This window comes from Amia ocellicauda, chromosome 22 (genome assembly GCF_036373705.1).
Source record: "Amia ocellicauda isolate fAmiCal2 chromosome 22, fAmiCal2.hap1, whole genome shotgun sequence".
NCBI lineage: Eukaryota > Metazoa > Chordata > Actinopteri > Amiiformes > Amiidae > Amia > Amia ocellicauda.
Window position 1 is genome coordinate 1,611,633 of NC_089871.1, and position 23,517 is coordinate 1,635,149.

Here is a 23,517-nt window from a genome sequence, read left to right on the forward strand (position 1 = left end):
TCTTCTGTGACAGATCTTCTCCAAGAACATTAAATCCACCCAACTCTGTTTTACTCCTAAATAGTATTACAAATTGTAGTAATTTGTTAAATATCAGTACAACTTCAGCCAAATCGTGCAAAAGGAGAAATGGGTTGAGTCACATTAGGTAATACCTTTTGAATGTGATAAGTGTAGTACATACACAATGAATGACGGCGGAGAATGAGAACGTGAAACCAGAGAAACAGGACTGTCAGACTAAACTTTGAAAAGGCGAGCTGCCTATTGTGTCAATAGTATTTCTTAAAGTATAATGTATTATCTTAAATCGTCGTTAAGCTTAATGCATTGATTCTTAAACTTAAAAGCGAGGAACTGACTTTCTTGCACATGCATTAGGTAGCACGGTGTTGTGCGCACATCTCCCGGGCTGTCAGGCTCGATTGCTCCTGTCTGCTTGCGGCGCCGCGCGCACTCGGCTTTGTTTCCGATCCCCGGGCCGCTGCCTCGCGCAATGGCGCATCTGCACAAGCGGCCCTGATTGCGACCCCCCGGCCGGCCCGTCCCGCAGAAAACACCGCGCCCTGGGCCACGGCCGCCCCGCACGGCCGAATCTGACCGAAAAAACAGAGGGACGCACAGACGAATTGATTTATTTTGGCTCCGGCTGACCTTTCACCCGTCGCGCCAACCGAACTATATCCTCCACTGAGCCGGGGGCGGGACAGTGGGTGTGGCCTAGGGGCTGATGGACAGGCGAGGAGGCCAGCGACAGGCCACGGATCCGGGCCCAGACTGGGGCAGCCAATGGGAGGGCGCGCAGGGGGCGGGATAAAGCGACGCGGCGCCGCTGGCTGCCGGGGTAACGGAGTTTCGGGGTCGCACGGAGTGGTGCCGGCGGAGCGGATCTCCCGCCATTTTTCAACGAGCGTTTCGCCCTCTTGTTTGTTTTCGCACCCGTACCGCACGCCCAGCGCCCTGCCTGCCTGCCGGGGGAGCGAAGTGAGCCGAGACGCAGACGCCGAGCTCGCCTCCCGAGCGGACGCCAGTCAGAGAGAGGGCCAGGAGAAAGCCCGCCAGACCCCCTGTCGAGCTCCTCCGCCGCCGCTGCGAGAGAGACCGCAGTCCCCCGCTCGTCATCCCCGCCAGCGCAGAGCACGGGCTGCCCGGGAAGCCGACTCGCCTCTCCCGGTTGCCGCCCCGTCGTTTCCATCCCCGGCACGGATCAGGACTATGACCCTGCCGGCTGCCTGAGCCAGGAAGGGGGAGAGAGACCGAGACAGAGAGGCGGTGTGTGTTGTTGTTTTGCACGGGGGAGCCGGGCTTCTCTGTATGGCTGCGGAGTCCCGGGAGGAGCTCTGCGAAACCCGTGTCTGTAACCGGCGCTAAGGCCCCACTCTCGCGTCCGTGGGACCGAGAGCCTCGGCTCCGTCTGTATCCGTGGGCATCGCTGCCGCTCCACCGGGCCCGATGGCACCGCTGCTGGGCCGGAAGCCCTACCCGCTGGTGAAGCCGCTCGCAGAGCCGCCAGGCCCCGAGGAAGAAGTCTACATCATCGAGCACACGAAGGAGGCCTTCAAGAACAAAGAGTATCCTTCCCTGTGTGCGTCTGTCTCCCCTCCGCTCCGGGGCCGCTGCCCGGTCCTGCTGCCCCTTTGTGTGCACGGCCCGGGTTTATGATGTGTGTAGCCGGTGCACAGTGTGGAAGCATGGGCTTGTGTGTGTGTGTTGGTTCCCCTGTTGTGTTTAGATTCTGGTTCCTAGAGTTGTCGTCTGCACTTGCAATTTGGAAAGTCCCGTTTTTTTCCTTTCTCTATCCTGGCTCAGCTCCGTTTTCAGCGGTGGTCCCGCTGCCCGGGCTGCACATGGTCAGTGCACTGAAACACGCGTGGCCTTTGACACCTGTGACAGGAAGGGCAGGGAGACTGTGGCAGATCCCGCCATTGTGATACTTTTTTTTTTTGGTCCACAGTAATCACTAAAACGTCATCCTAATGATGCAGGCAGGAAGAGCAGCCTGTATCTGCGCTACATGTGGAGCTGCTATCATTCCTGCCCAGATCGGGGGTCGCGGTGCGGTTACTTTGTGTCGGACTCTGGTTGCATGTTTTAAGCCCGTGGTTACATCACGCTCGGGGTTTAAGTCCGGTGGCCCACTTTTCTTATTTTTAAACCTCACGCACGGTCGTGATTTGGTCTGGGTGCCCGTGTTGCGTGGCCTGCGTCAGTGGTGTCTTTGTTGCGGGGAGCCGTGCGGTCGGATCCCGGTCTGAGCGCAGTAAGGGCCCGCTGTGTCCCCCCAGCCAAACGCACGGTGCTGTTTTGAGCGGGAGGCTGTGGTCACATCCGTGTTGGGGGTTCCCGAGTGGAGAACCTGGCAGGAGTTTTTCTGCTTTTGGTTGTTGTCATAAGTTTTGTATTTGTAGGAGACGTCACTGCGGAAACTTCAGACATCATTGTGCATGCCTGGTGGATGTAAGAGTTTCAGCCAGAGCCAGTGAATGGCGTTGATATTCGCTGTAGGAACTTGCGGAGTGATGCTCTTAACTTTCTGTTTCTGTTCATAAGTCTAATTTGAATCCTCTCGCGGTGGCTGTGTGTTATTCCAGTACTGCTGTTTTGTTGGTTTTAATTGCATGCTTCAGATTGAGTCACTGTGCTGGTTGTGATGAAATGGACCGTGAAGGATCACAAAGAGCCTGTTTATAACTGCCCTTGCCTATCCTGGTGGGCCCATGAAGACCAATGCTAGGGGGGGCTGTCTCTAGAGGGCATGGGTCTCCAGCTGTGGCCCCAAAGAGCTACAGGAGTCCCCACCTGGATTGAGAGTGTGACTCCAGGATGCTTTAAAACCCTGGAGACATGAGGCTTCTCTGGCACCAGGGGCTGTGGATAATTACCTCCCTCTCCAGCAGCTGATAGTTGGTTTTGGGTGGTGCTTCCTTTCTCCTCGGTCTGACGTCACCACTGGCTTGGTGTGGCCCAGGCTGGGTTTTTCCCCTTGTGTAACCAAGAGTCTGTGTCAGCCGAGTGCTGGAGCTGCCGAGCTGCACAGGCCTGCATACGGGCGAGAGGGCTGCAGGAAGTGTGGCTGTTCCACATCGCTCTGAAACACTGCGGGGAATTATCTCTTTAGAGGCCAATTAAAATGAGGAGGAGCCCTCGGTCTGCTGCTTGTGGAGCTCCGTTAATCTGGGCCAGGCATTCGCGTGTTTGCCAGGCTGCAGGCTGCCGACAGCACTGTGCCCCGTTACGTAGTGTGGCATGTACGTTAGAGATGCAGTGAGACTGGGGAAGACTGGGGCCTTCTGTGTGTCATGGAGGCCATCAAGATCAAACCCATCCTTTCACAGCTGATGCATAAAGCAGGGATTCCTCAGCAGGAAGAAAGTCTGTGCACCTGGGTGTGTGCATGTGGGCAGGGTGTTTAAATTAGCTCTTCTAATTGATTTAATTGGGGAGTAAGGGAAGCTGCTCCTGTAGGCTGTAGAGGGGGTTGTTATGTTTATATACTACAGAGTTACTGCCACTGTATTTATATAGAACGGTGTGCTCAAAGTTTCCTTTTTACATCTTCTACACCATTACTGCCTCCTATAGAAAGAGATTCTAAATGTTTCATTCTAGTGGTAAAAACCTGTCATGCTCTTTGTTTTTCTGTCATATTGTGGTCTCTGGGTTCCGGTGTTTATGGAAAAATGAACAGGCAGCGAATACCGTGTGGGTGCGACTTGGCTCTTCAGTCGAGTCGTTTTCCACGCAGCCGCATGCATAATGAATCGTCTCGGCCGCGGCGCTCTGTGAGCCAGTGGGGTGGAATGTGACGGGGTGGGGTGGAATGAAAGAGGTAGACTCCCCCCCCCAGTGTGCTGAGCGGCTTCCAGGACCTGTGTGCGTTTTCCTGAGCTCTGCATGCACAGAGAGTATGAGGCGCGGCTGGAGAGGTATAGCGAGCGCATCTGGACGTGCAAGAGCACTGGGAGCAACCAGCTCACACACCTGGAGGCCTGGGAGGAGGAGCAGGAGGTCACCGAACTGTGAGTAACAATGTGTGTCTCTCTATCTGTCCAAATACGCACCTCATCCGTGTGCCCAGGGCCAGGCACCAGTACCTACTGCTAACTGGCAGATTTATTATTTATTTTAATAGTATTTTTTATATTAACATTTATGGGGATTTGTGACAAATTACTATTCTAGAACGCTGCACAGAGCTGACACTCCTGGGGGTAGAGTCAGGTGGACTGTGTGGGAAGCTCTTGTGTGCCTATATAAATAGACCCTGTGTGTCAGTGGTGCACCCCCACGGGGCTTGAGTCGGCTTCTTGTCTTGCTTGAGGGCCATTAAGGCTGGGTGTTTATCACACCCCTCCCTGCCTGCTCCAGCTCGGCACACCTGAGCAGCTTTCACCTCAGTGTCTACTACTCGCCCTGCAGTACGACTCTCACAGATGTGTATGATTTAAATCCTCTAGATACTGTTTTCCTGGATTAGTTGTCCGTTTATTTGTTAGGGGTGTCTGCTTCTGACTCTCAGATTCAGAGAAGCTTCATTGGCATGACTTCGTTACATCACTTTCTGCAAAAGCATTTGACACGTGCACAGTGCTCCGGAACAGCAAACGCATGTCATTGCCCTCTTAAGTGTAACCGATATTGACGTACTTCTCTCTCTCTCTCTCTCTCTCTCTCTCTCTCTCTCCCCCTCCCCCTCCTGTTCGGCAGGCTGAAGGAGGAGTACCCCCTGTGGTTCGAAAAGCCTGTGCTGGAGATGGTCCATCACAACACCATCTCTCTGGACAAGCTGGTGGACCAGGCCTGGGTGGAGATCCTCACCAAGTACGCCGTGGATGAGGAGTGCGACTTCCTGGTAAGACTGCTGAGCTCGGCAGGATCAGACCGCTGTGCAGAACCTGTGCTTGCACGGACCAGTCCATTTCCTCAACAAAGGGGTGTTTTAGGAGATTGATGTGTATTTCAGATTCAGTTCTTCCCCAGTGTAGAAACGTGTGTGAGTGGCTGGCTGTGTGTTGTGCCGTGTTGTGATCGCGCCCGTGTCTCGGCTCGCTAGGTGGGGAAGGACAAGACTCTGCGTGTGAAGGTGGTGAAGGTGCACCCCCTGGAGAAGCCAGAGGAGGACCCAGCGGAGAAGAAGCTGGAGGGGGCCTGCGACTCGCCATCCAGTGACAAGGAGAACGCCAGTCAGGAGAACCAGAAGAAAGAGCCACTGGGCAAGGAGGAGGAGAGCCGCAGGGACAGCCTCTGTAAGTTGGGGAGTGAAGGAGAGTGGGTGGGAGTAAGGGAAGCTGTGGCGCTGGGTTTCTCTTCTCGTCTGAGGGTCTCTCCTCCTCAGACCAGGTCTATACCAGCTGAGCCATCAGAGCAAAAGTGTTGTCTGAGATGGAAGGGACTAAGGCCTCTGCTTGTGTGTGTCCCTGCCAGGTGACAGAGCCCGGCGCTCCCCGAGGAAACTGCCCACCAGCCTGAAGGAGGAGAGGAAGAAGTGGGTCATGCCAAAGTTCCTGCCACACAAGTACGATGTCAAGCTGATCACCGAGGACAAGGTGAGTCCCGGGGCAACCTTAGGGGCCAGGATTGGGTTACACTCCATCGCTGGAGTGTAGTGTCTCTGGTCGTGCCTGTGTCACATGACCTGTAAATCTAATTTCTCCCCCACTGCCAGGTCATCAGCAGTGTCCCGGCCGACAGCCTGTTCCGCACAGAGCGCCCCCCCAACAAGGAGATCATGCGCTACTTCATCCGCCACAACGCCCTGCGCCTGGGCATCGGGGAGAGCGCCCCCTGGGTGGTGGAGGACGAGCTGGTGAAGAAGTACTCCCTGCCCAGCAAGTTCAGTGACTTCCTGCTGGACCCACACAAGGTAACTCGCGTCTCGAGGCCCAGCAGGGTTCGGGCACTGGCCGTGACCCTTTCCTGACCTCTGACCTCTCACCCTGGTGTCCTCCTCTGCAGTACATGACCCACAACCCGTCTGCCAAGCGCCGGAGCCTCAGCTCTCCGGAAGGGAAACCCCCCAAGAAGCTGAAGGGTGGGGAGATTGGCCCGGACGGGGAGGTGCTAAAGGAGAAGGGAGATAAAGAGAAGAGGAGGAGAAAGAAGAACCCCCTCGGCCCCACACTCTGGGGCCATGTGCAGGTAATCCCAGCTCCCTCCCCCTGGATGACCTGGCAGGGGCCACAGAGGCCACAGTGCAAGTGCAGTTTTTTTTTATTTTGAATTGTAATATTTGTATTCAATCCCCCATCTCTCCTCAGATGAAGAAGGTGAACGGCTCTCCTCTGAAGGTGAAGAACGGCTCCCTGAAGAAGCCCGGGGAGGAGGGCGCAGAGGGGCTGGATGACGATGATGATGACGTCATCATTGTGAGCTCAGGCTTCGGCGTGGGTAACAAGAAGAGCCCCCGGGCCGCTGGCAAGTCACCACGCAAGAGGAAACGCAGCGACGGCAAGCAGGCCAGCGGCCGGAAGAGCGGCAAGGTCCTCAACGGCCAGAAGGCATCCAGGAAGGAAGGCAAGGGGGCCAAGAAGCCGCGCATGAAGCAGATGACCTTGCTGGACATGGCCAAGGGCAGCCCGTCACGCAGCCCCCAGAAGAGGCCCAGGACCCCGGGGGGAGGCACGCCCAAGCTGGGCAAGCCCCTGCCGCCCATGGCCCTCCACTTGCTGCGCTACTACAAGGAGAACAAGGGCAAGGAGGACAAGAAGAGTGCACTGTCTGGCCTGGTGTCCAAGGCGGCCAAGGTGCTGTCCCAGGAGGACCGTGGCCGGCTGCCCGAGGAGCTGCGCGATCTGGTGCAGAAGCGCTGGGAGCTGCTGGAGCACAAACGGCGCTGGGCGGCCATGAGCGAGGAGGAGAAGCAGGATGTGCTGCGCAAGAAGCGCCAGGAGATCCGGGAGAAGCTGCGTGAGAAGGCCAAGGAGCGGCGCGAGCGTGAGATGCTGGAGCGTCGTGAGAAGCTGCGCCGCTACGAGGACCAGGAGCTGGAGGGGGGCGTCCTGCCCAGCTTCAAGCTGGTGGACATGCCCGAGGGGCTGCCCAACGCGCTGTTCGGCGACGTGGCCATGGTGGCCGACTTCCTCAGCTGCTACGCCGGCCTGCTGATGCCAGACGACCAGTACCCCATCACTGCCCCGGCGCTCATGGAGGCCCTGGTGGCTGACAAGGGCGGCTTCCTGTACCTGAACCGCGTGCTGGTGGTGCTGCTGCAGACGCTGCTTCAGGATGAGCTGGCCGAGGGCTACAGCGAGCTGGACATGGTGCTGTCCGAGATCCCACTCACGCTGCACTCCGTGTCCGAGCTGGTGCGCCTCTGCCTGCGGCCCTGGGACGCCCAGGACGAGAGTGCGCAGGGGTCAGAGGACTGGGCGCTGGGCGGCTTCGACGACGTGGTGAGCACTGAGTTCCTGGAAAAGCTGGAGACAGCGGAGGTGTTTGAGCTGACCCCCCAGGAGAAGGTCCACCTGCTGGTGGCGCTGTGCCACCGCATCCTCATGACCTACTCAGTGGAGGACCATGTGGACGACATGCAGCAGCGCTCGGCCGAGCTGTGGAAGGAGCGTCTGGCTACGCTGAAGGAGGTGAATGACCGCAAGCGTGCGGAGAAGCAGCGGCGCAAGGAGCAGATGGAGGCTAAGGGTGCCGGCGGGGGGGCCGAGGGCTGGACGAAGGTGGAGGGAGCGGGGGGTGCCACCCCTGCACCTCCAGCCCCAGCGCCGGCCAAGGCAGACCGGAAGAAAGCCCCTGCAGCAGAGAAGAAGGAGGCAAAGGGCAAGACTGAGCCGGAGCCCGAGGACATGATCAGCACGGTGAAGAGCCGCCGGCTGCACGTCATCCAGGCCAAGAGGGAGAAAGAGGAGCAGGAGCGGCAGAACAAGGGTGAGAGGGGGTTCAGCCCAGGGGGTGGTCCGGGATGGGCGTGTATGCGTGTGTGTGTTCATGTGTGACACGGTGTGTTGTCCCCGCAGAGCGCATGGAGAAGGAGGCGGAGGAGGAGAGGACCCGCAGGCAGAAGGCGGCGGCCGAGAGGGCGTTCCAGGACGGCATCACCAAGGCCAAGCTCGTGCTGCGGCGCCTCCCGCTGGGTACCGACCGCAACCACAACAGGTAGGAGTACCGCTGTCTGCACTGTCTCCACTGTCTCCAGGGGACCTCCCTTGAGAGCTGTATACCAGCTCTTGTTCGTGGTGTTGTCCTGGGCTTGGAGCGTTCTTTTTGTGTGTGTGTGTTTTTTAACTGTGTGTGTGTCGCAGGTACTGGCTGTTCTCCGACGTGGTGCCCGGGCTGTACATCGAGAAGGGCTGGGTGCATGACAGCATTGAGTACAGCTTCACTCCACCCCCCGAGGCCAAGAAAGAGGAGCAGGACGCCGAGGGTGAGCATGCGGCACAGGGCTCCCATTGCGCAGCACAGAGCACTGTCTGAAATACTTTTGGAAATGGTTTAAAACTTTCCCCGTCCGAGACAGTGGTGCCTTTAGATCCGGTCTGGGTGGTCGACTTTAATGCATGTCGTTGAGGTGGAGGTGCGCTGGCGCTGACCGTTTGTATTCCTGTGTGCAGTGGAAAAGGAGGAGGACGACAGTGCGGAGAGCAGCGTGAGTGAGGCCGGTCCGCAGGGGGCGCTGGTCACCCCTGAGTGTATAGAGACAACCATCCCCAAGCAGGGCCAGAACCTCTGGTATGGAAATCGACCTTCAGTTGGGGATGTGGCTCTCACACCTCAGATCATATGAAACTTTTAATTTAAATTTCTCTCTTCAGTGTCTGATTCCTTATTCCCCCCCCCAGGTTCCTGTGCGACTCTCAGAAGGAGCTGGACGAGCTGCTGGAGGGTCTGCACCCCCAGGGCGTGCGGGAGAGCGAGCTGCGCAGCCGGCTGCAGGCCAAGTAAGCGCTGGTTTGGGGGTATGGGTGCGGTCATGGTAAAGGTTGGGGAGGGGGTGTGGGATGAACTTTTCCCAGGAGGCCAGGTTCTGTTCTTGTTCCAGATGATCATGGTCTGTCTGCCCATCTAGATACCAGGACATCCTGCGCTCTATCTACCTGGCGCGCAGGCCGAACATGGGCCTGAAGGCCTGCGACGGCCACCAGGAGCTGCTGAAGTTCCTGCGCAGTGACGTCATAGAGGTGGCGCTGCGGCTGCAGAAGGGCGGCCTGGGCTACATGGACGACACCACGGAGTTCGAGGAGAGGGTCAGTGTGCAGGCGGCGAAGCCCGAGTCTCGGGGAGAGGAGAGGTTCACTTTTTCCTCTTGTGCCCCGTTTCCACTGGCGGACGCGTCTGGCCCTGGTGTATTAAAAACTTGGATTTCACAGGACCGGTTGCAGTGCCCTGACTAGTTAAAAATAAATTGAAGGATAATAATCGTATTGGATCAGCTGTCGTTGTGTGAATGGTGTGCAGCGACAATCGGCAGAGGCAATCAGTATGAAGGCGAACACTATTTATTTAACGTGCCCATTTACAAGTTTAATTAATTAATGCAGCAGATCTGGGTTTCCCCCTAAAACTTTAAGGACTGGTTTAATAAATATGTCCATAAGTCCATAAACGCCATGACTGAGACGCGCACTTTAGTTCAATTATAACCTGCTATATTGTAGCTGGATGATTAATCGTGAAACATGTATTTTGTTTCAACTGTAACTTGCCCTGGTTAAGGACGTCTGATAAGTAAATTTATAATTAATTCGGCAAAAAGTATGCAGTTACAAATCTGCAGAAAGAGTAATAAGGGAGTCGCGTTGTGCCGTTTAAAATACATGTATACTAGCACAAATGATGATGATAATACTAAATAGCAAATATGTATTGCTATTGTTGCACATGGAAATGTATTCTTATGGGACGTGCTTGTCTGAATATAATGTTGTCTCTACACGTTTAGCTCTTCCTTATATCTCTTAACAGAAACGTGTATTTATTACACTGTTTACAGTCATGTAAAGCAGAAAGAATAAAACCGACACAGCCTGACGTGGAGAGGACTTTTGTGTCTCTCATAGTGTTGTTCTCCGTCTCTGTTTTTAAAACTAAACGCAAACCAAACCCACAGCCGCTGCTCCTCCCGTAAGAGGACTTCACAATGGCCTGGTTTTACAAAAGCTCTGGGACGCGTCCGACACGGCATGGCACAGATGCTTAAGCCAGTGGAACTGAGGCATTGGTTTCTTTCGCTCAACTGGCTAAAGAACCTAGAAAGTGTTTGAACATCGTCCCATTGGTTTATGGGTGTTAATTTACTGTCCTGGTGTTTGTGCGTGCGTCCCCCCCCCCCCCCCCCACAGGTGCGCTCTCTGGACAACCTGAAGGACTTTGGCGAGTGCATCATCACCCTGCAGGCCAGCGTCATCAAGAAGTTCCTGCAGGGCTTCATGGCACCCAAGCAGAAGAAAAAGAAGAAACAGACGGGCGAGGAGAGCAGCGGCAGCAGCAAGGCTGAGGAGGTGGATGAGGAGAAGAGGCTCGTGGAGGAGGCCAGGGTAGGATGCTGCTACAGAAGGAGAGGGGAGCAGGGGGGTGCGAGCCAGCGGCACGTGTTTTCTATTGGGTTTTATCACTGCCACAAAGAGCATGGTGCGAGATGGGGACAGACTGTAGTCCCTCTGTTCCGCAGTACGAGTCGCTGAGTGTTTGTCCGTCCGTCCTGCAGGTGGCCACGGCGGTGGAGAAGTGGAAGGCCATGATCCGCGAGGCACAGACCTTCTCACGCATGCATGTGCTGCTCGGCATGCTGGACGCCTGCATCAAGTGGGACATGTCTGCCGAGAACGCCCGCTGCAAAGTGTGCCGCCGGAAAGGTGAGAGCTGCTGCCTGTGTCGCCGGCACCAGACGCCAGGGGGAGCTAGCAGGCCGTGTGTGTGGGGCGGGACGCAGGGGCCCGTCTGTGTTTCGGGGGGATTAACTGTCCTGGGAGCCGCCGGTGTCGAGCTGATCTGAGCCGCATTAATGTGCTGTTTTGAGGGAAAGTCAGCAGTAGAGTAATGGTATGTTGGTGAAGTGGGCGTACCGGCTCACCTGACAGTGTGATTTTCTTCAGGCACTTGGAGGCCCGCGGCCCGGCCCCTGCTGCTCCGGGGCCACGGGCTGAAAGTTAGGGTCAGGCACAGTGTAGTGGAGCTGCAGGTCTTCTCCTTATGCCAGCCCTGGCCCCGTAGACTGGCAGGAGCAGAGAGACCGGCTGAGAGAGGAAAGAGGCACCCAGGTACTGCAGGCACTGTCAGCGTGAGGCACTTCAGCCAGTGCTTTAAGACGAGGGAGGGTTGTGTGCGCATCTCTCTGTCCTCGTCCCCAACACGCGCTCGTGTCGTCCCCCCAGGTGAAGATGACAAGTTGATCTTGTGCGACGAGTGCAACAAGGCCTTCCACCTGTTCTGCCTGCGGCCGGCGCTCTACTCCATCCCCGACGGCGAGTGGCTGTGCCCAGCCTGCCAACCCGCCATCGCCCGCCGATGCTCCCGGGGGAGGTAGGTGCCAACCGGTGTCTCTACCAATCCCTCTCATTCTGTCTTTCTGAATGATTTGAGCAAGACAGCGTAAGAAAGATGCACACTCTGACCTCTTGAAAGCTTGACCTCCGACCTCTGTGCCACGAACCACGCATTCCAACCCTGACACGATTTAGTTTAATCCGATTTTTATTTCTTCCCCTCCCGTCTGTGCCGCAGGAATTACAACGAGGACACAGAGGAAGATTCGGAGGAGTCTGAGTCTGAGGAAGAGGAGTCTGAGGAGGAGGAGGAATCGGAGGAGTCGGACGAGGACAAGCCCATCGGACTCAGCCGTATGTATTCCGGAGACCATTGGGGCCGCTCCAGTCTCCACAAACACACAATAGGGCCCTCGAATACACGATCCCAGTCAGAGCTGCTCCCACAGCACGGAGATTATTTTTATTTACAAACGCTTCGGACTTTATCCACCCCCCCGACACACACTTGGAAGAGTCCGCTACACAAATGGTTAATCCCCTTAATGTGTAGTGTAACCTATACCCAAGTCACGCACAGCCTCCCCCTCACGGCCGAGATCGATAGAAACAAACAAATCGATCTAATGGCGTCTCAAGCAACTAGAAGTGCCGCTGAAAGCTTCACTGAAATGGGAATCGGCGACTCTTTCGGCAGGTGGTTTGATCCCCCAGTTCTCTTCCCTATTTCATCCTTCCCTCCTCTGTGCCGTGCGAGCCGCTCTGTACAGCACCGGGCTGTGTGGCACGTCTCTGCCGTGACAGGCGCATTAGCAAGATGATGAACGGCCTGCCGGCTGGCTGGCAGGGGGCTGGGGGGATCGTTTTTCCCGGCTCTACCCAAAGGCCTTGGAGTTTAATAGGGCGCTAATGGACCAAAGGACCCGGCGCCGCTGTGGGGTGGGGGGGGGGGGAGCCCTGTCCTGGCCCCTTGTAATGAGGTGACAGGCGGGTAGACGGACAAATGGACAGAGCTCGCCCCGGCCCCTCTGCTCAGGGGGGCCGAAACCGGACACGGACCCTGCTGGTTGGGCCGTGAACCCTGAGGGAGGGAGGGAGGGATGGGGTTGTGTGTAATTTGATGAGGCGGTGTGTTGTTGTGAGCCGGGCTGAGACTCAGCCACGGGGAACAAAAGAGATGTGACAGCGTGCGGGGGGGGCTTGTTGACTGTGGGGAATGGCTGGAATGTGTTCTGGAATTCACACTTTTTTTTTATACACATCTAATCTCTCTCTCTGTCCTCCTGCTCTTGTTCTGTTTTTAGGCTGCATTTTCAATTCATCTGTGTATAAATAGAGATGTCTTACTACAATGTCCTCTTGATGTCCCAGCTTGGGCGTATCCCACACCACGTGACCTTTGACCCTTGACCCCCCCCCCCCCCCCCTTTTTTTTTAAGTGGCCTAGTCTTCTGATCTTGCACACGAAAGAACGCATTTTAAAATACTTAAACTCTGTCCCTGAAGAATGTAGTCCTATCTGCACAGGGAGCCGGTGAGGGGAATTCACGCTCTTTTTTTTTTTTGTCTCGTTCCCCGCGACTCCGCAGTGCGCTCCCGGAAGGCAGCGAAGGGCAAGCAGTCGTCCACACGGCTGAAGCAGCACAGCGGCAAGAGCAAGAAGCCGTCCCCCCCCAGTGCCCGTGGCGGCCGGCACAAGGGCCCCCCCAGTAGCCCGGCCGACATCGACGAGCTGGTGAGTGTCCGGCACCCCAGTCCGGGGGTGGGGAGGGGGGGGGACATGTGTCTTGGTTTGAGCATGAGCTGAGGGGATGATGGGAGGGGTGCTTTTTTTCCCCGAGTAATGGGGATTGGAAATAAAAAATACAGATGTGCACTGAAGTTTAGCTGTGGTCTGACTGGTTTTTTGGAACTGGTCCAGGCTCCCCCCCCACTCCGTGGCTTCACACCTTACATGTTGTGCCACGTGACGTCTCTGCCCGCCCCCCATCCCTGTGCCAGAGCCGTGTCGCCCCGTGGCATTCCTCCCGCTCGTCTGAGCAGCGCTGGGCCTCAGGGGGATTGTCCGGCTGAGCGGAGAGCGTCTCTGAGCCGCCAGCTGCCACCCGGCTGACTGGCTGGCTCTCGTCGCACCATCTTGCCGTTACACATGGACACACATGTGCTGACACAGACCCGCACCGCCCCCTATCAGCACCCCACCCCCCAGGGGAACGGGGCGGTGGAGCGGTCTGCGAGACATGCGAGGCATCTTCATTAGGGGCCCACGGCACTTTGTCTCCTGATTACCAGATGGCCGGGAGCTTGTTAATGCGGACGGACGGAGGAGCCTGCATGGCGCTGGCACCACTCCGCTCACCCTGGGTGACAGAATGCCTGCTGTGTGCCCCCCCGGGGGCCGAGTGGCATCTCGCATTGACGCAGAGACGGGCGGGGGCCGGGCATGGGACTTGGGGGAGCCCGGCAGTGAACTGTCGGTGCGGTAACTGATACAGGTTGTGATGTGCGGCTCCCGGCCCGCTTTCTGGAAGTACTCACACCCCCTCTCCCCCCAGGTGCGTCAGAGCAGCAGGCAAGGCGTGAGCCGGCAGGCGCTGGAGCTGCAGAAGTGCGAGGAGATACTGCACAAGCTGCTCAAGTTCCGCTTCAGCTGGCCTTTCAGGTGAGGGATGGGTGGGCTTGGGTTGGTGTGGGGGGTGATGCTGCCCCTGTTCTGATCCCGTTCTCCCCTGCAAGTGTATCCCCAGTGGAAGGCTCCTGGCTGGGGAGCCGCAGTGCCACCCCTCCATCGTTTTGTGTTAATCTAAGCTGTTGCTTTGTGGGTCAGTTGTTGGTTATTTATTGTCCATCTTGTTTCCCCAGAGAGCCCGTGTCACCCGAGGAGGCCGAGGACTACCTGGACGTGATCGCGCAGCCCATGGACTTCCAGACCATGCTGGGCAAGTGCGGGGCTGGCCGCTACCGGCACGGCAGTGATTTCCTGGAGGACCTGAAGCTGGTGTTCTCCAATGCCGAGGAGTACAACCAACCGGGCAGCGCCGTGCTGTCCTGCCTGGCCAAGACCGAGCAGTGCTTCGTGGAGCTGCTGCAGAAACACCTGCCCGGGCTGAGCTACCTGCGGCGCCGGCCGCGCAAGAGAGCCGGGCAGAACAGCAGCGGCAACCAAGGCCACGCACAGTCTGAGGAAGAGGTGGAGAGTGAGGAGGAGGAGGAAGAGGTGGGCCGCAAAACTCGCAATAGTAAGCGGGGGAATGCCAGTAAACGGCGAGGGAGGGTGGAGGAGGAGGAGGAGGAGGAGGAGGAGGAAGAAGAAGAAGAGGAGGAGGAGGAGGAGGAAGAGGTGGTGGTGGTGGTGGAGTCGAAGGGGAGGAGAGGAGCCAGTAGAGAGCTGAAAACCAGGCAGAGCAAGCGCAGTGCCTCGAGTCGCAAGAGATACGAGGAGGAGGAGAGTGAAGAGGAGGAGGAGGAAGAAGAAGAAGAAGTAGAAGTGGTGGTGGAGTCGAAGGGGAGGAGAGGGACTGGTAGGGAGCTGAAAACCCGGCAGAGCAAGCGCAGTGCCTCGAGCCGCAAGAGATACGAGGAGGAGGAGGAGGAGGAGGAGGAGGAGGAGAGTGAAGAGGAGACCAGGGGTGCCGGCCGACGGAAAAGCAAACGAGCCGCGGCCGCCTCGAGGGATTACCGAGAGCAGGAGAGCGACAGCGAGCGGGAGGCCAGCGGCAAGAGGAGGCAGGCCACACGCAGGCCGCCCCAAGAGGAAGAGGAGGAGGAGGAGGAGAGCGAGGAAGAGCAGCAGCAGCAGGAGGGGGAGGAGGAGGAGGAGGAGCCCCGAGAGAGCTGCAGAACTCGGCACAGCAAGAGAGGGGCTCGGGGGGAGAGCGGCGAGGAGGACGACGCGGCCGACCAGCGACTTTCCAAACGGAAAAGGCAAAAACGCTGCCAATGAGCCTCCCGGCCGAGGGGCTCGGTCACAGCTGTGTTTAGTGGGGGGGGATCCTCTCCGCCTCTGTTCGACGTTATCTGACTGGATTCTCAATTGTAATTTTTTCTTTTCTTTTCTGTTCATAAGTTGGAGAACTGATTTATATTTGTAACGTGATTACTGGTGAGCTGTTCTTTTGGGTTTTGTCCTGACCAAGATAGCGAGCGCGGTGCCGGAGAGACACTGAGGAGAACCTCCGGAGCTCTTAGAGATTATTTTTATTATGATTGTTTTAATTCACCGTCACCTCGCAGAGAATCGGCGGCGTGAAGTCGAACTGAACCAGTCTTGATTTGTCGTGTTAATTTCCGTTTCCCCTCGTCACCAGCAGACCTAATTGATGTCTTTGTCTCTCCGTGTGGACGGGCAGCAGCCGGGGGTGGGGGGGGCGGTGCAGCGGGGGGGTGACAGCTGTGTGGAAAGAGAGGGAGCAGCTGTGAGGAATTGTGCTCCTGCTTTTTGTTTTAATTTGCTGCGTGAGACTCCGGCGTCCCGTCTCTCGGCTCCAGCTGTGAGCGCTCTGGCCAGGGCCGTGCCGGGTTGGCGGTGTGGGTGGGGACAGGCTCTCCCTGCGGAGTGCGCTCTGATTTGGGCAGTTTGGTGCCAGCCAGTCCCCTTCCCCCCCCTTGCCATTTTATTTTTATTTTTTCCCCTATGGGAGCTTCTGAGATCCTCGGGGCTGACAGGAATCAGTGGCCGTCTGGACCCATTCCAGTCAAACGCTCTTCAAAATTGTAATCCACCCACCCCCCCGAGACGATGAGTGTCCCTGCTGTGCACAGGCTGTCCCAGCCCCTGGTTCCGCTGGCACGCCCCTGGGTCCGATCTGTCCCCTTGGATAGCAGCACAGACGGTCTCATCCGCCTGGTTCTCAGGGATCAGTTTAAAAGGCACTTTCCAGCTGTGCCCTGCAGCGCTCAACATTTGGACAGAAAATTTACATTTAATATAAAATGCCCCCCCTCGCCTTCATGTTTTTTTTTTTTCCTCTTCCCTTCTCCGTCAGTGAGATCTGACGGGCAGCGATGTGGGTCTGTGTAGATGTGTATTGGAGCACTTTGTATAGCTCATGCAATCAGTGGCACACAATGGGGGGTGGGGGGAGGAATATTAATAAGAATCGCAGACACCCCAGCCTGTCCTCTCCCCGACCCCAGCCGCCCAGCGCAGGCCCTGTATCATCTGGTGGTTTTGTGGTGCTGCTGTACTGGTGCATTTGCTCACTTGTGTATGTTGTTTTTTGCCACGAAGTTGTGAGCGTTGGAGGGCAGACTGTGCGGGGGGGGTTCTGACGTGACGGCCCTGTGCAGATGCATCTCCAAGCCCAGGGTGCTCTGTGCGCACTGATGGCCTCTCGCCGCAGCCCCCCACCCTGCTGTTCGCGGCACCATGTGGAGGCGCCTTCCTTAGACAAGGATTGTGTTTTGTTTAGTTGTATGTGGACTAGTGACCAGACCCTGCCATGTGGCTCTTGCTCAGGGGTGTCCAGCTGCGGTCCTGCAGGGGGGGGTTGAGTCTCGCCATCGGCCTCTGGAGAGCCGGGACATACAGTCCAGAAATGAGCCGAGAGCTTCTGAAAGGACAGAGCACTTGGACACTGCCACCCCTGCCAGAGCGTAGCTGCGCTGCCCTGTGTGAGACGACACCCTGTATTATTGTTTTGTATTATTATCTCCCCCACCTCCCCATTCAAGCGACCAGTCGCCCCCGAGCCGAGCCCCCGGTCTACAGAAACAGCACTTGGAGATGAATCTCTGTTAGAACCGCAAGACGACTATTTTTGTTGTTATTTTCTTTATTTCTAAATATTCAGTTGTTGACATAATGGCCGAACTGTTAAATAAACCTTTTTTTTTTTATATATTCAAAAAAAGTTTTCTTCCCACATCTATAAAACATCTGCTGTAGCCGCAGCACAGTTCTTCTGGATGTAATGGTCTGTTGCTCCTCTTCCCTTCTGGGTCCAGTCTGCCGAGGGTGGGGGGGAGGCCAAGACTACACAACCGGCGCACTCCTGCAGTGTTGTTGTGTTGCAGGTCTTTGCAGTGCAGCGGCTTGGAAAACCGTTTATTTTACACACCCTGCTGTTTCTCAGAAGAGGCTTCAACTGCATTTTACTCATCTGAGCCCCACCCTGCTATTCCTGGGGCTGCTGCAGAGGTTTGTTTTGGGTAGGGGGACACTGTGGCCCCCCAGTGACCAGCACAGCTGATTTTTAGAATCCTAATGATGGGAACAACCTAATGAATATTACAACGGAAACAATACACTGAACCGCCTCTCCTTTGGCCTATTTCTTATCTTTTCTGCAAATAAATGAATAAATAAAGTCCAGTTTTGTGTAGCTTGATTCCCAAATAAGTCTTCATTGTTTAAGTGATCTTCACAAGCAGGTCAGTTAAGCAATTAAGGGGGCTGTAGGCAAGTAAAGGGTACGTGTGGGCCGTGTGGTGGGGGTGTGGCAGTGGTCTGACCCATGCAGTGTGACCATGTGCAGCCCCCCCAGAGACCCCACAGTCAAAGTCAACCTCCCACCCAGTGCCTCCAGCCCTGCACCCCACGACTGAGCACGGCTCCGTACCCTCTGTGCAGCTCGGTTACTGCCGGTACGGTTTGACATTGCCAAAATGTTTGTAAGATAAACATTTGCAATTTTTACTTTCTTAACCTTAAATTTAAAATTCCCCCCAGCTGTTGAAATGTTGTTCAGCACCGATTAGGAACACTGTCAGTGGGCTGTTAGCGTTAATTTTAAATATTTTTTGTTAAAGGGAGCAAAACTGTATGGCATTAACAAAAATGTAAAAGTTATACATGTGATATTGTTGAATGGGGGGGGTGTTGGTAAGACTTTGAAGACTGACCGTGTCTGGATTGAGCCGTCGGGGAGCAGAGAGACACCGGGAAGACCGCCCTGGCACAGACGCCCGCTTTCATCACGCTTGACCTCTGTGCAGATTGGTTAGAACCATATTAATAGATCATTAGACTCTTCATATTTTGAAATCCAGTATCCCTTGGTGCTGCTGGTCCAGTCCCCCTGCGCCGGGTACAGGAGATTGATTGGATGTGGCCCTGGGGAGCCGCAGTGTTTTTATTACCGGACCCTTGACTTCCTTACAGGTTAGTGACTGGAAGCCCCGGTCGCCCTGGTCTTGGAGGTGTTGGATGAGAGACCTGCAGCAGCGTGACTTTCCACTGCATCACACGTGTGACTGGAATTAAATGACCCCCCCAGGCATATTGTCATCTATATGTTTATCCACAATCAGGATAACGAGAGAAGCGTGTGCCATTCAGTCACCAGTCGCGCCTTTTCCCTGTTAACCGCCGACTGTTGCCTCTGCAGTCAACGACTCTCAGGCCAAAACATCTTTTTTGGTTGTTTTTTCTGCTCCGTTTGATTTGTTTGCGTTCGTATCGGGAGAATATTCCCGGCGTCTGGCCTTGCCAGGGGACAGTCACCCCAGGCGTCTGTGCTCAGGGCCGCCGCAGCAGGGTTTCAGCAGCCAATCCCCATCGAGCTCCAGCCCTCCTCGGAGGAAGAGGACGAGGTGTCAGGCCACAGGTTTGTTCCTGGAGGGCAGCGCAGTCCATCTGGAGACGTCCGATAGAGAGTTACTCGATTATTGTCCTCAATCGTGCTGTTCCAGATGTGCAGAATCGCCTCTGTCGATGGTCAAACCATCTGTGTTTTGAACCTGCTGTGTTTCTCCAGTAGATGTCGCTGATGTCCTGCACTGCTGTAGTGTATATATGTATATATGTTTATATGTATATATTCCTATAGTCAACCAGTTCATCAGTTTGTTAGACTCTTTCTATTAATTTTTTTCTCTAAATGTATAGAAGTAACAGCGTGTCTTTCTTCGCTGTTTGGTCACCTTTTGTGGATTCATTATTTGTTTTCCTTTTGACTATAATGTACAGAATATATTTGTACTGTAATGGGTTTTGTTTTGGGTTTGTCTGTCTGGTTTCGGAGCCGCTGCCCTGGCTCTTGTGCCTCATCCTGTCCAGTTCTGTCCAGGCCCAGTTCTGAACGAACCTCACCTGATTGCTCTGCAACACTCTCTCTCCTCCAGAACCAGAATCCAAACTGCCTCCCTGCCCCCCCCATACAGACCTCCCTGTTCACACCCCCCGAGCTCCCCGCCTCCCTCCGCAAAAACAGTTTTTCTAGAGCGCGTTTTCTGGGAGATCCTGACCGGTTAGGACAGTCCGAGTCTGATAGTTTCCTACTTACCAAGCAGATCCAAAAATGTATTTTTATTTTATATAAAATGAACAAACAAACAAAAATATATAATATTTAAAAAATGCTAAAACAACCAACAGAAAAATTACTTTTGACAGTTAAGTGACTTGTATTTTACACATGGGATGTTATCCTGAATTGTAACTGCTTTCTTTCTTGGACTCGACTATGTGCGTGTGTGTGTGCGTGTGTGTTAAACTGGGGGAGGGAGTGGACAAGGCAGGGGTGGGTTGTGTGGGTCAGTAGAGCAGAGGGGGGGGTTCCCTGTAATGAATTCCTCCTAAAGATGATGCATCTGAAGTGAAGGTCCCTGGTGTTTCTGTGAGCTGTGACTCCCCAGCCCTCACTGCCAATGATGACATTTGTAATATATATAATGGGGGTCTGATTTCTATTTTAGTTTCCCTTTTCAATAAAACTCATTCTCTGATGTAAGAGCCTCGTGCGGTTGTCCTTTTCTCGCAGCGGCCGGTCCCTACCAGTCGGTGGCCGTCCTGGTGCGGTGGTCCCCGGCCCCCCAGCGTCACAGTCTGGCTGAGCTCCGTCCTTAATTACCCGACCCGGTTCAGCTGTTCAATGGCCAATTAACCATCGCGAGTCCAGATAAGTGCTCATCGATAGAGACCACGGCTGTCCCGGGGTCCTAAAGAACCAGAATCCTGCCGGTGTTCTAGATCTCTGGATCATCAATCACTGAATCACCTTTGGTAATTGTGACTCTGTAATGGAATAATTTAGCAAGTTGGGTTTGAAGAATGAATGACATAAAGCAGACGCCTCCGGGTCTCCACTGTGCAGCGCTGGACAGCTCTGGTATGCGGCCCGTCGGTCTGGACTCTGGGATCAAGGTCATCTGTGTGTGTATCTGTGTGTGTGTGTGAAAACAAATAATCAGTTGCCAGCCCTGCCTGCTCTGCGCCGGTGTTGGGCCCTCACTCCTGGGCCCGGCGGTAGTCCCAGCAGCCGTTGGTGATGTCACAGTTCACGCTCCTCCCCCAGGCCAGTCTTTGTCAGTTGCTTTGATAAAGAGCTGCTGAATGCCTTTCTAACTGCGCTGTCAGCTACTGTGGCTTTAATTTAGCGAGAGAGAGAAATTAACAGGGTAGGCTGTCAGGTCAGGTCAAGTTAAGGCTGTCAAGTCAAAAAGCGCTTTTGTTATTTATTGTGTGTGTGTGTATATAGCATGTATGCATATATTATATCTTTGCCTTTTTTGCATGTTCAGTATGTAGATATAATAGTATATGCAAGAAAGTCAAAGGTAAAAAATGTGGCATCGCTTTTGTGATCTTAAAATGAATAAAATAATTTTAAAAAGTTGGACGGGATCCAGGCTAGTGGGGCAGGTGTGCGTTGACTGAGGGAGACCTGCTGTCCTGTCCTGTTACTGCCAGAGCTGCTACACAAAGCGCTGGATTGTGTGTGTGTGTGTGTGTTTGGGGTGGGGGGTGTTGTTGACTCCTGGGAAATTGCACACCTGAGGTGGCTGTTATTGCCCTCCCAGCCACTGTGCTCGGGGCACCTGTCTGGCAGGTAGGAGGTCAGGGCTGCCGTTCCAGACAGGCCATCATCTTTTATTGCCACGCTCTGTTCCTGCAGCCCAGCTGGCAGCGGCTCAGACCCGCCCAACACCTGGCAGCCCAATCACACCATTTTATCACCGAGCGCTGTGTGTGGAGCGGCCTGTGAGGTCCTGAGATACGTGTGCAGCTCCCTTTGATCTTTGATGAGCCATTCCTGTGTGTGTGTGCCTCCTCACACAAGGCACCTGTGCTCTGGTATAGTTTGGCTTGGGGGTGCAGGGGCCAAGCAGTCCCCAGGCTCTCACCCATCCCCCACACCCACTGGCCTCCCCTCTCTCTCTCTCTCTCCTGGTCTCTCTGCTCCGGCTCCAGTCCCCTCCTGTCTGTCACCATGCTTTGGTTCAGCCGGGCCGTGCTGATTCCCCGGGGTCCCGCGATGCCAGTCGGAGTGTAACCTTGGCACTGTGTTAAATGCTGCTGTCTTCAGTGGCTGGAGGAGCTCAAGGGTGGGCTAATCCTCTTTCTGAAAACACAGACACTCTCTCACACACACACACACACACACACACACACACACACGCTGGAGGTCAGTGAATCCCCAGCAGGAGCCGGGCTGGGGTGAGAGCAGGCTGTGTGTGGTACAAGTTGTCAGGAAAGTGGAATAAAGAGTCATTCTGGCTTCCTGCCAGAGGAGCCCAAAGCTTTTAAACACCCCCCCCCACATTGCTCAGAGCTGCCCCTCTGTCCTGCTGGCTTCTGTTCTGTGTCTCTGTCAGAGAGATGCCTGGACCCAGCATGCCCCCCCACCCCCCGCTGAGTCCCTGTCTCTCAGTCGACATCGTATCTGTAAATCCCCCTCCTCTGAAGCCAGGCTTGTAGCAACACAGGTCTGCCCCCGGCCCAGTGCTGCCGGCGACCCCAGGAAGAGCTCTGTCTCTCTGTGTCTCTCTGTGTCTCTCTGTGTCTCTGTGTCTCTGTGTCTCTTTCTCTGTGTTTCTCTCCACAGGGGTGTCTGCCTGCCTGAGATCCCTGTCTGGACAGTCTTTATTGCCTCAAGAGATTTATAGAACACAAACACACACACACTTAAATCAACAAGGCAGAGGAAGGCAGCTACTACTACTACTACTACTACTACTACTACTAATAATAATAATAATAATAATAATAATGACAGTCCTATTTAAACCCATGATCTGTGTCTGCAGCGGCGCCCCCCACTGGAGGCACAGGGCGGCTCGGCGCAGCTGTCTGACACCATTTGGTGGCGAGGTAAGGAAGCAGCGCGCTCCCCCTCCACAACAACTGTGCACTGCGAACAAGGCCCGGCCTGTGAGAGAGGGCCCAGGGAGGAATCCGGAGCCTCCCAGACATCCCCCATTCCTCCCTGGGGATGTGTCAGCACTCTCTCTCTCTCTCTACTCGCCTCTCCATATCTCTCCCTCTCCAGAAACTATAACCCCTCCAGCCCTTTTGTTTCAGGCCAGGCAGGACAGATACAGCAGTTGTTACTCATTTGTGTGTGTTTGTGTGTTTGTTGTCCTCCAATCCAGCCAGTATTGTCCTCCGATACCTTTTGCAAGAGCTTCACAAACAGCACCTTCATTATTAATCATTCGCCTCCGGCCTCCAGTGATAAGCCTCCTGCCCCTAACAGACAGGGGTGAGAGGGCAGCGTCACACAGCCCTAATGCCATGTGCCAAGTGACCTTTGAACCCTAGAACTGTAGCCAATGAACTGAGGGTTCTAGAACACCCCTTTCGCTTTCACTCCAGGGACACTGAGCAAATATTGCATGAGAGTCATCGTCCATAATGTTTTGAAGGATCTGTTATTATTGTGATTCTTATCATAGTGCCCTAGCAAACAGTGAATTGCCCCCAGGGAGCAGGGGCATCCCAAGGATTTAACCCCACGTGGCTGACTGCGGCAACTGGGTCCCCCCCCCAGAAAATCCACCAGTGTCGGCTGTAGGGGCCCCCTGGGGCCGGCGGCCAGGACATGCAATGGGCCCTGAGAGTGAAGCCACAGCCCTGCCCCCCAGTGTGACTGCTGCAGCTGTAGAGTGAGGTGTGAACAGGGCCGTCCTGCCCGCTGTGGGGCGCTCTGGGGATGGAGGTGCTGAACTCACACAATACACATCCGACTGGGGCAACTGCTGGGGGCACAAGAAGGGCTATTCTCAGGAGGGGGGAGGGGGCCTCCTGCTGCTTCCCATTCAGGGCCAGATGAGCCACTGGGCAGCTGCAGAGACCCAGGCGGTGGCACTTCCCTCTCACTTGTCCCCCGAAGAGCCACTGGAGGGGTATTGCGCAAAGCACCCC

The 23,517-nt window shown here is 55.3% G+C and overlaps 1 protein-coding gene across 1 annotated transcript; it reads left to right on the forward strand.

The window, feature by feature from the left end:
* Nucleotides 1-467: 467 nt before the first annotated feature.
* On the forward strand, nucleotides 468-17,745 carry baz1b (bromodomain adjacent to zinc finger domain, 1B). The gene is made up of 20 exons (XM_066695418.1): nucleotides 468-1,571; nucleotides 3,903-4,019; nucleotides 4,708-4,852; nucleotides 5,054-5,246; nucleotides 5,425-5,546; nucleotides 5,666-5,863; nucleotides 5,956-6,138; nucleotides 6,258-7,878; nucleotides 7,968-8,106; nucleotides 8,253-8,374; nucleotides 8,562-8,679; nucleotides 8,790-8,888; nucleotides 9,017-9,194; nucleotides 10,290-10,484; nucleotides 10,655-10,802; nucleotides 11,322-11,469; nucleotides 11,671-11,786; nucleotides 13,022-13,167; nucleotides 13,988-14,094; nucleotides 14,295-17,745. The coding sequence occupies exons 1-20, from the start codon at nucleotides 1,453-1,455 to the stop codon at nucleotides 15,373-15,375; spliced, it is 5,295 nt and encodes a 1,764-aa protein (XP_066551515.1). The 5' UTR covers nucleotides 468-1,452; the 3' UTR covers nucleotides 15,376-17,745.
* The last annotated feature ends 5,772 nt before the right edge of the window (nucleotides 17,746-23,517 follow it).

Excerpts from the sequence above, each read along its gene's own strand:
- baz1b (XM_066695418.1), top strand. The coding sequence starts at position 1,453 with ATGGCACCGCTGCTGGGCCGGAAGCCCTACCCGCTGGTGAAGCCGCTC. Across the intron at positions 5,547-5,665 it reads AGCTGATCACCGAGGACAAG|GTCATCAGCAGTGTCCCGGC; the intron begins GTGAGTCCCGGG and ends CCCCACTGCCAG. Across the intron at positions 8,889-9,016 it reads CGCAGCCGGCTGCAGGCCAA|ATACCAGGACATCCTGCGCT; the intron begins GTAAGCGCTGGT and ends CTGCCCATCTAG.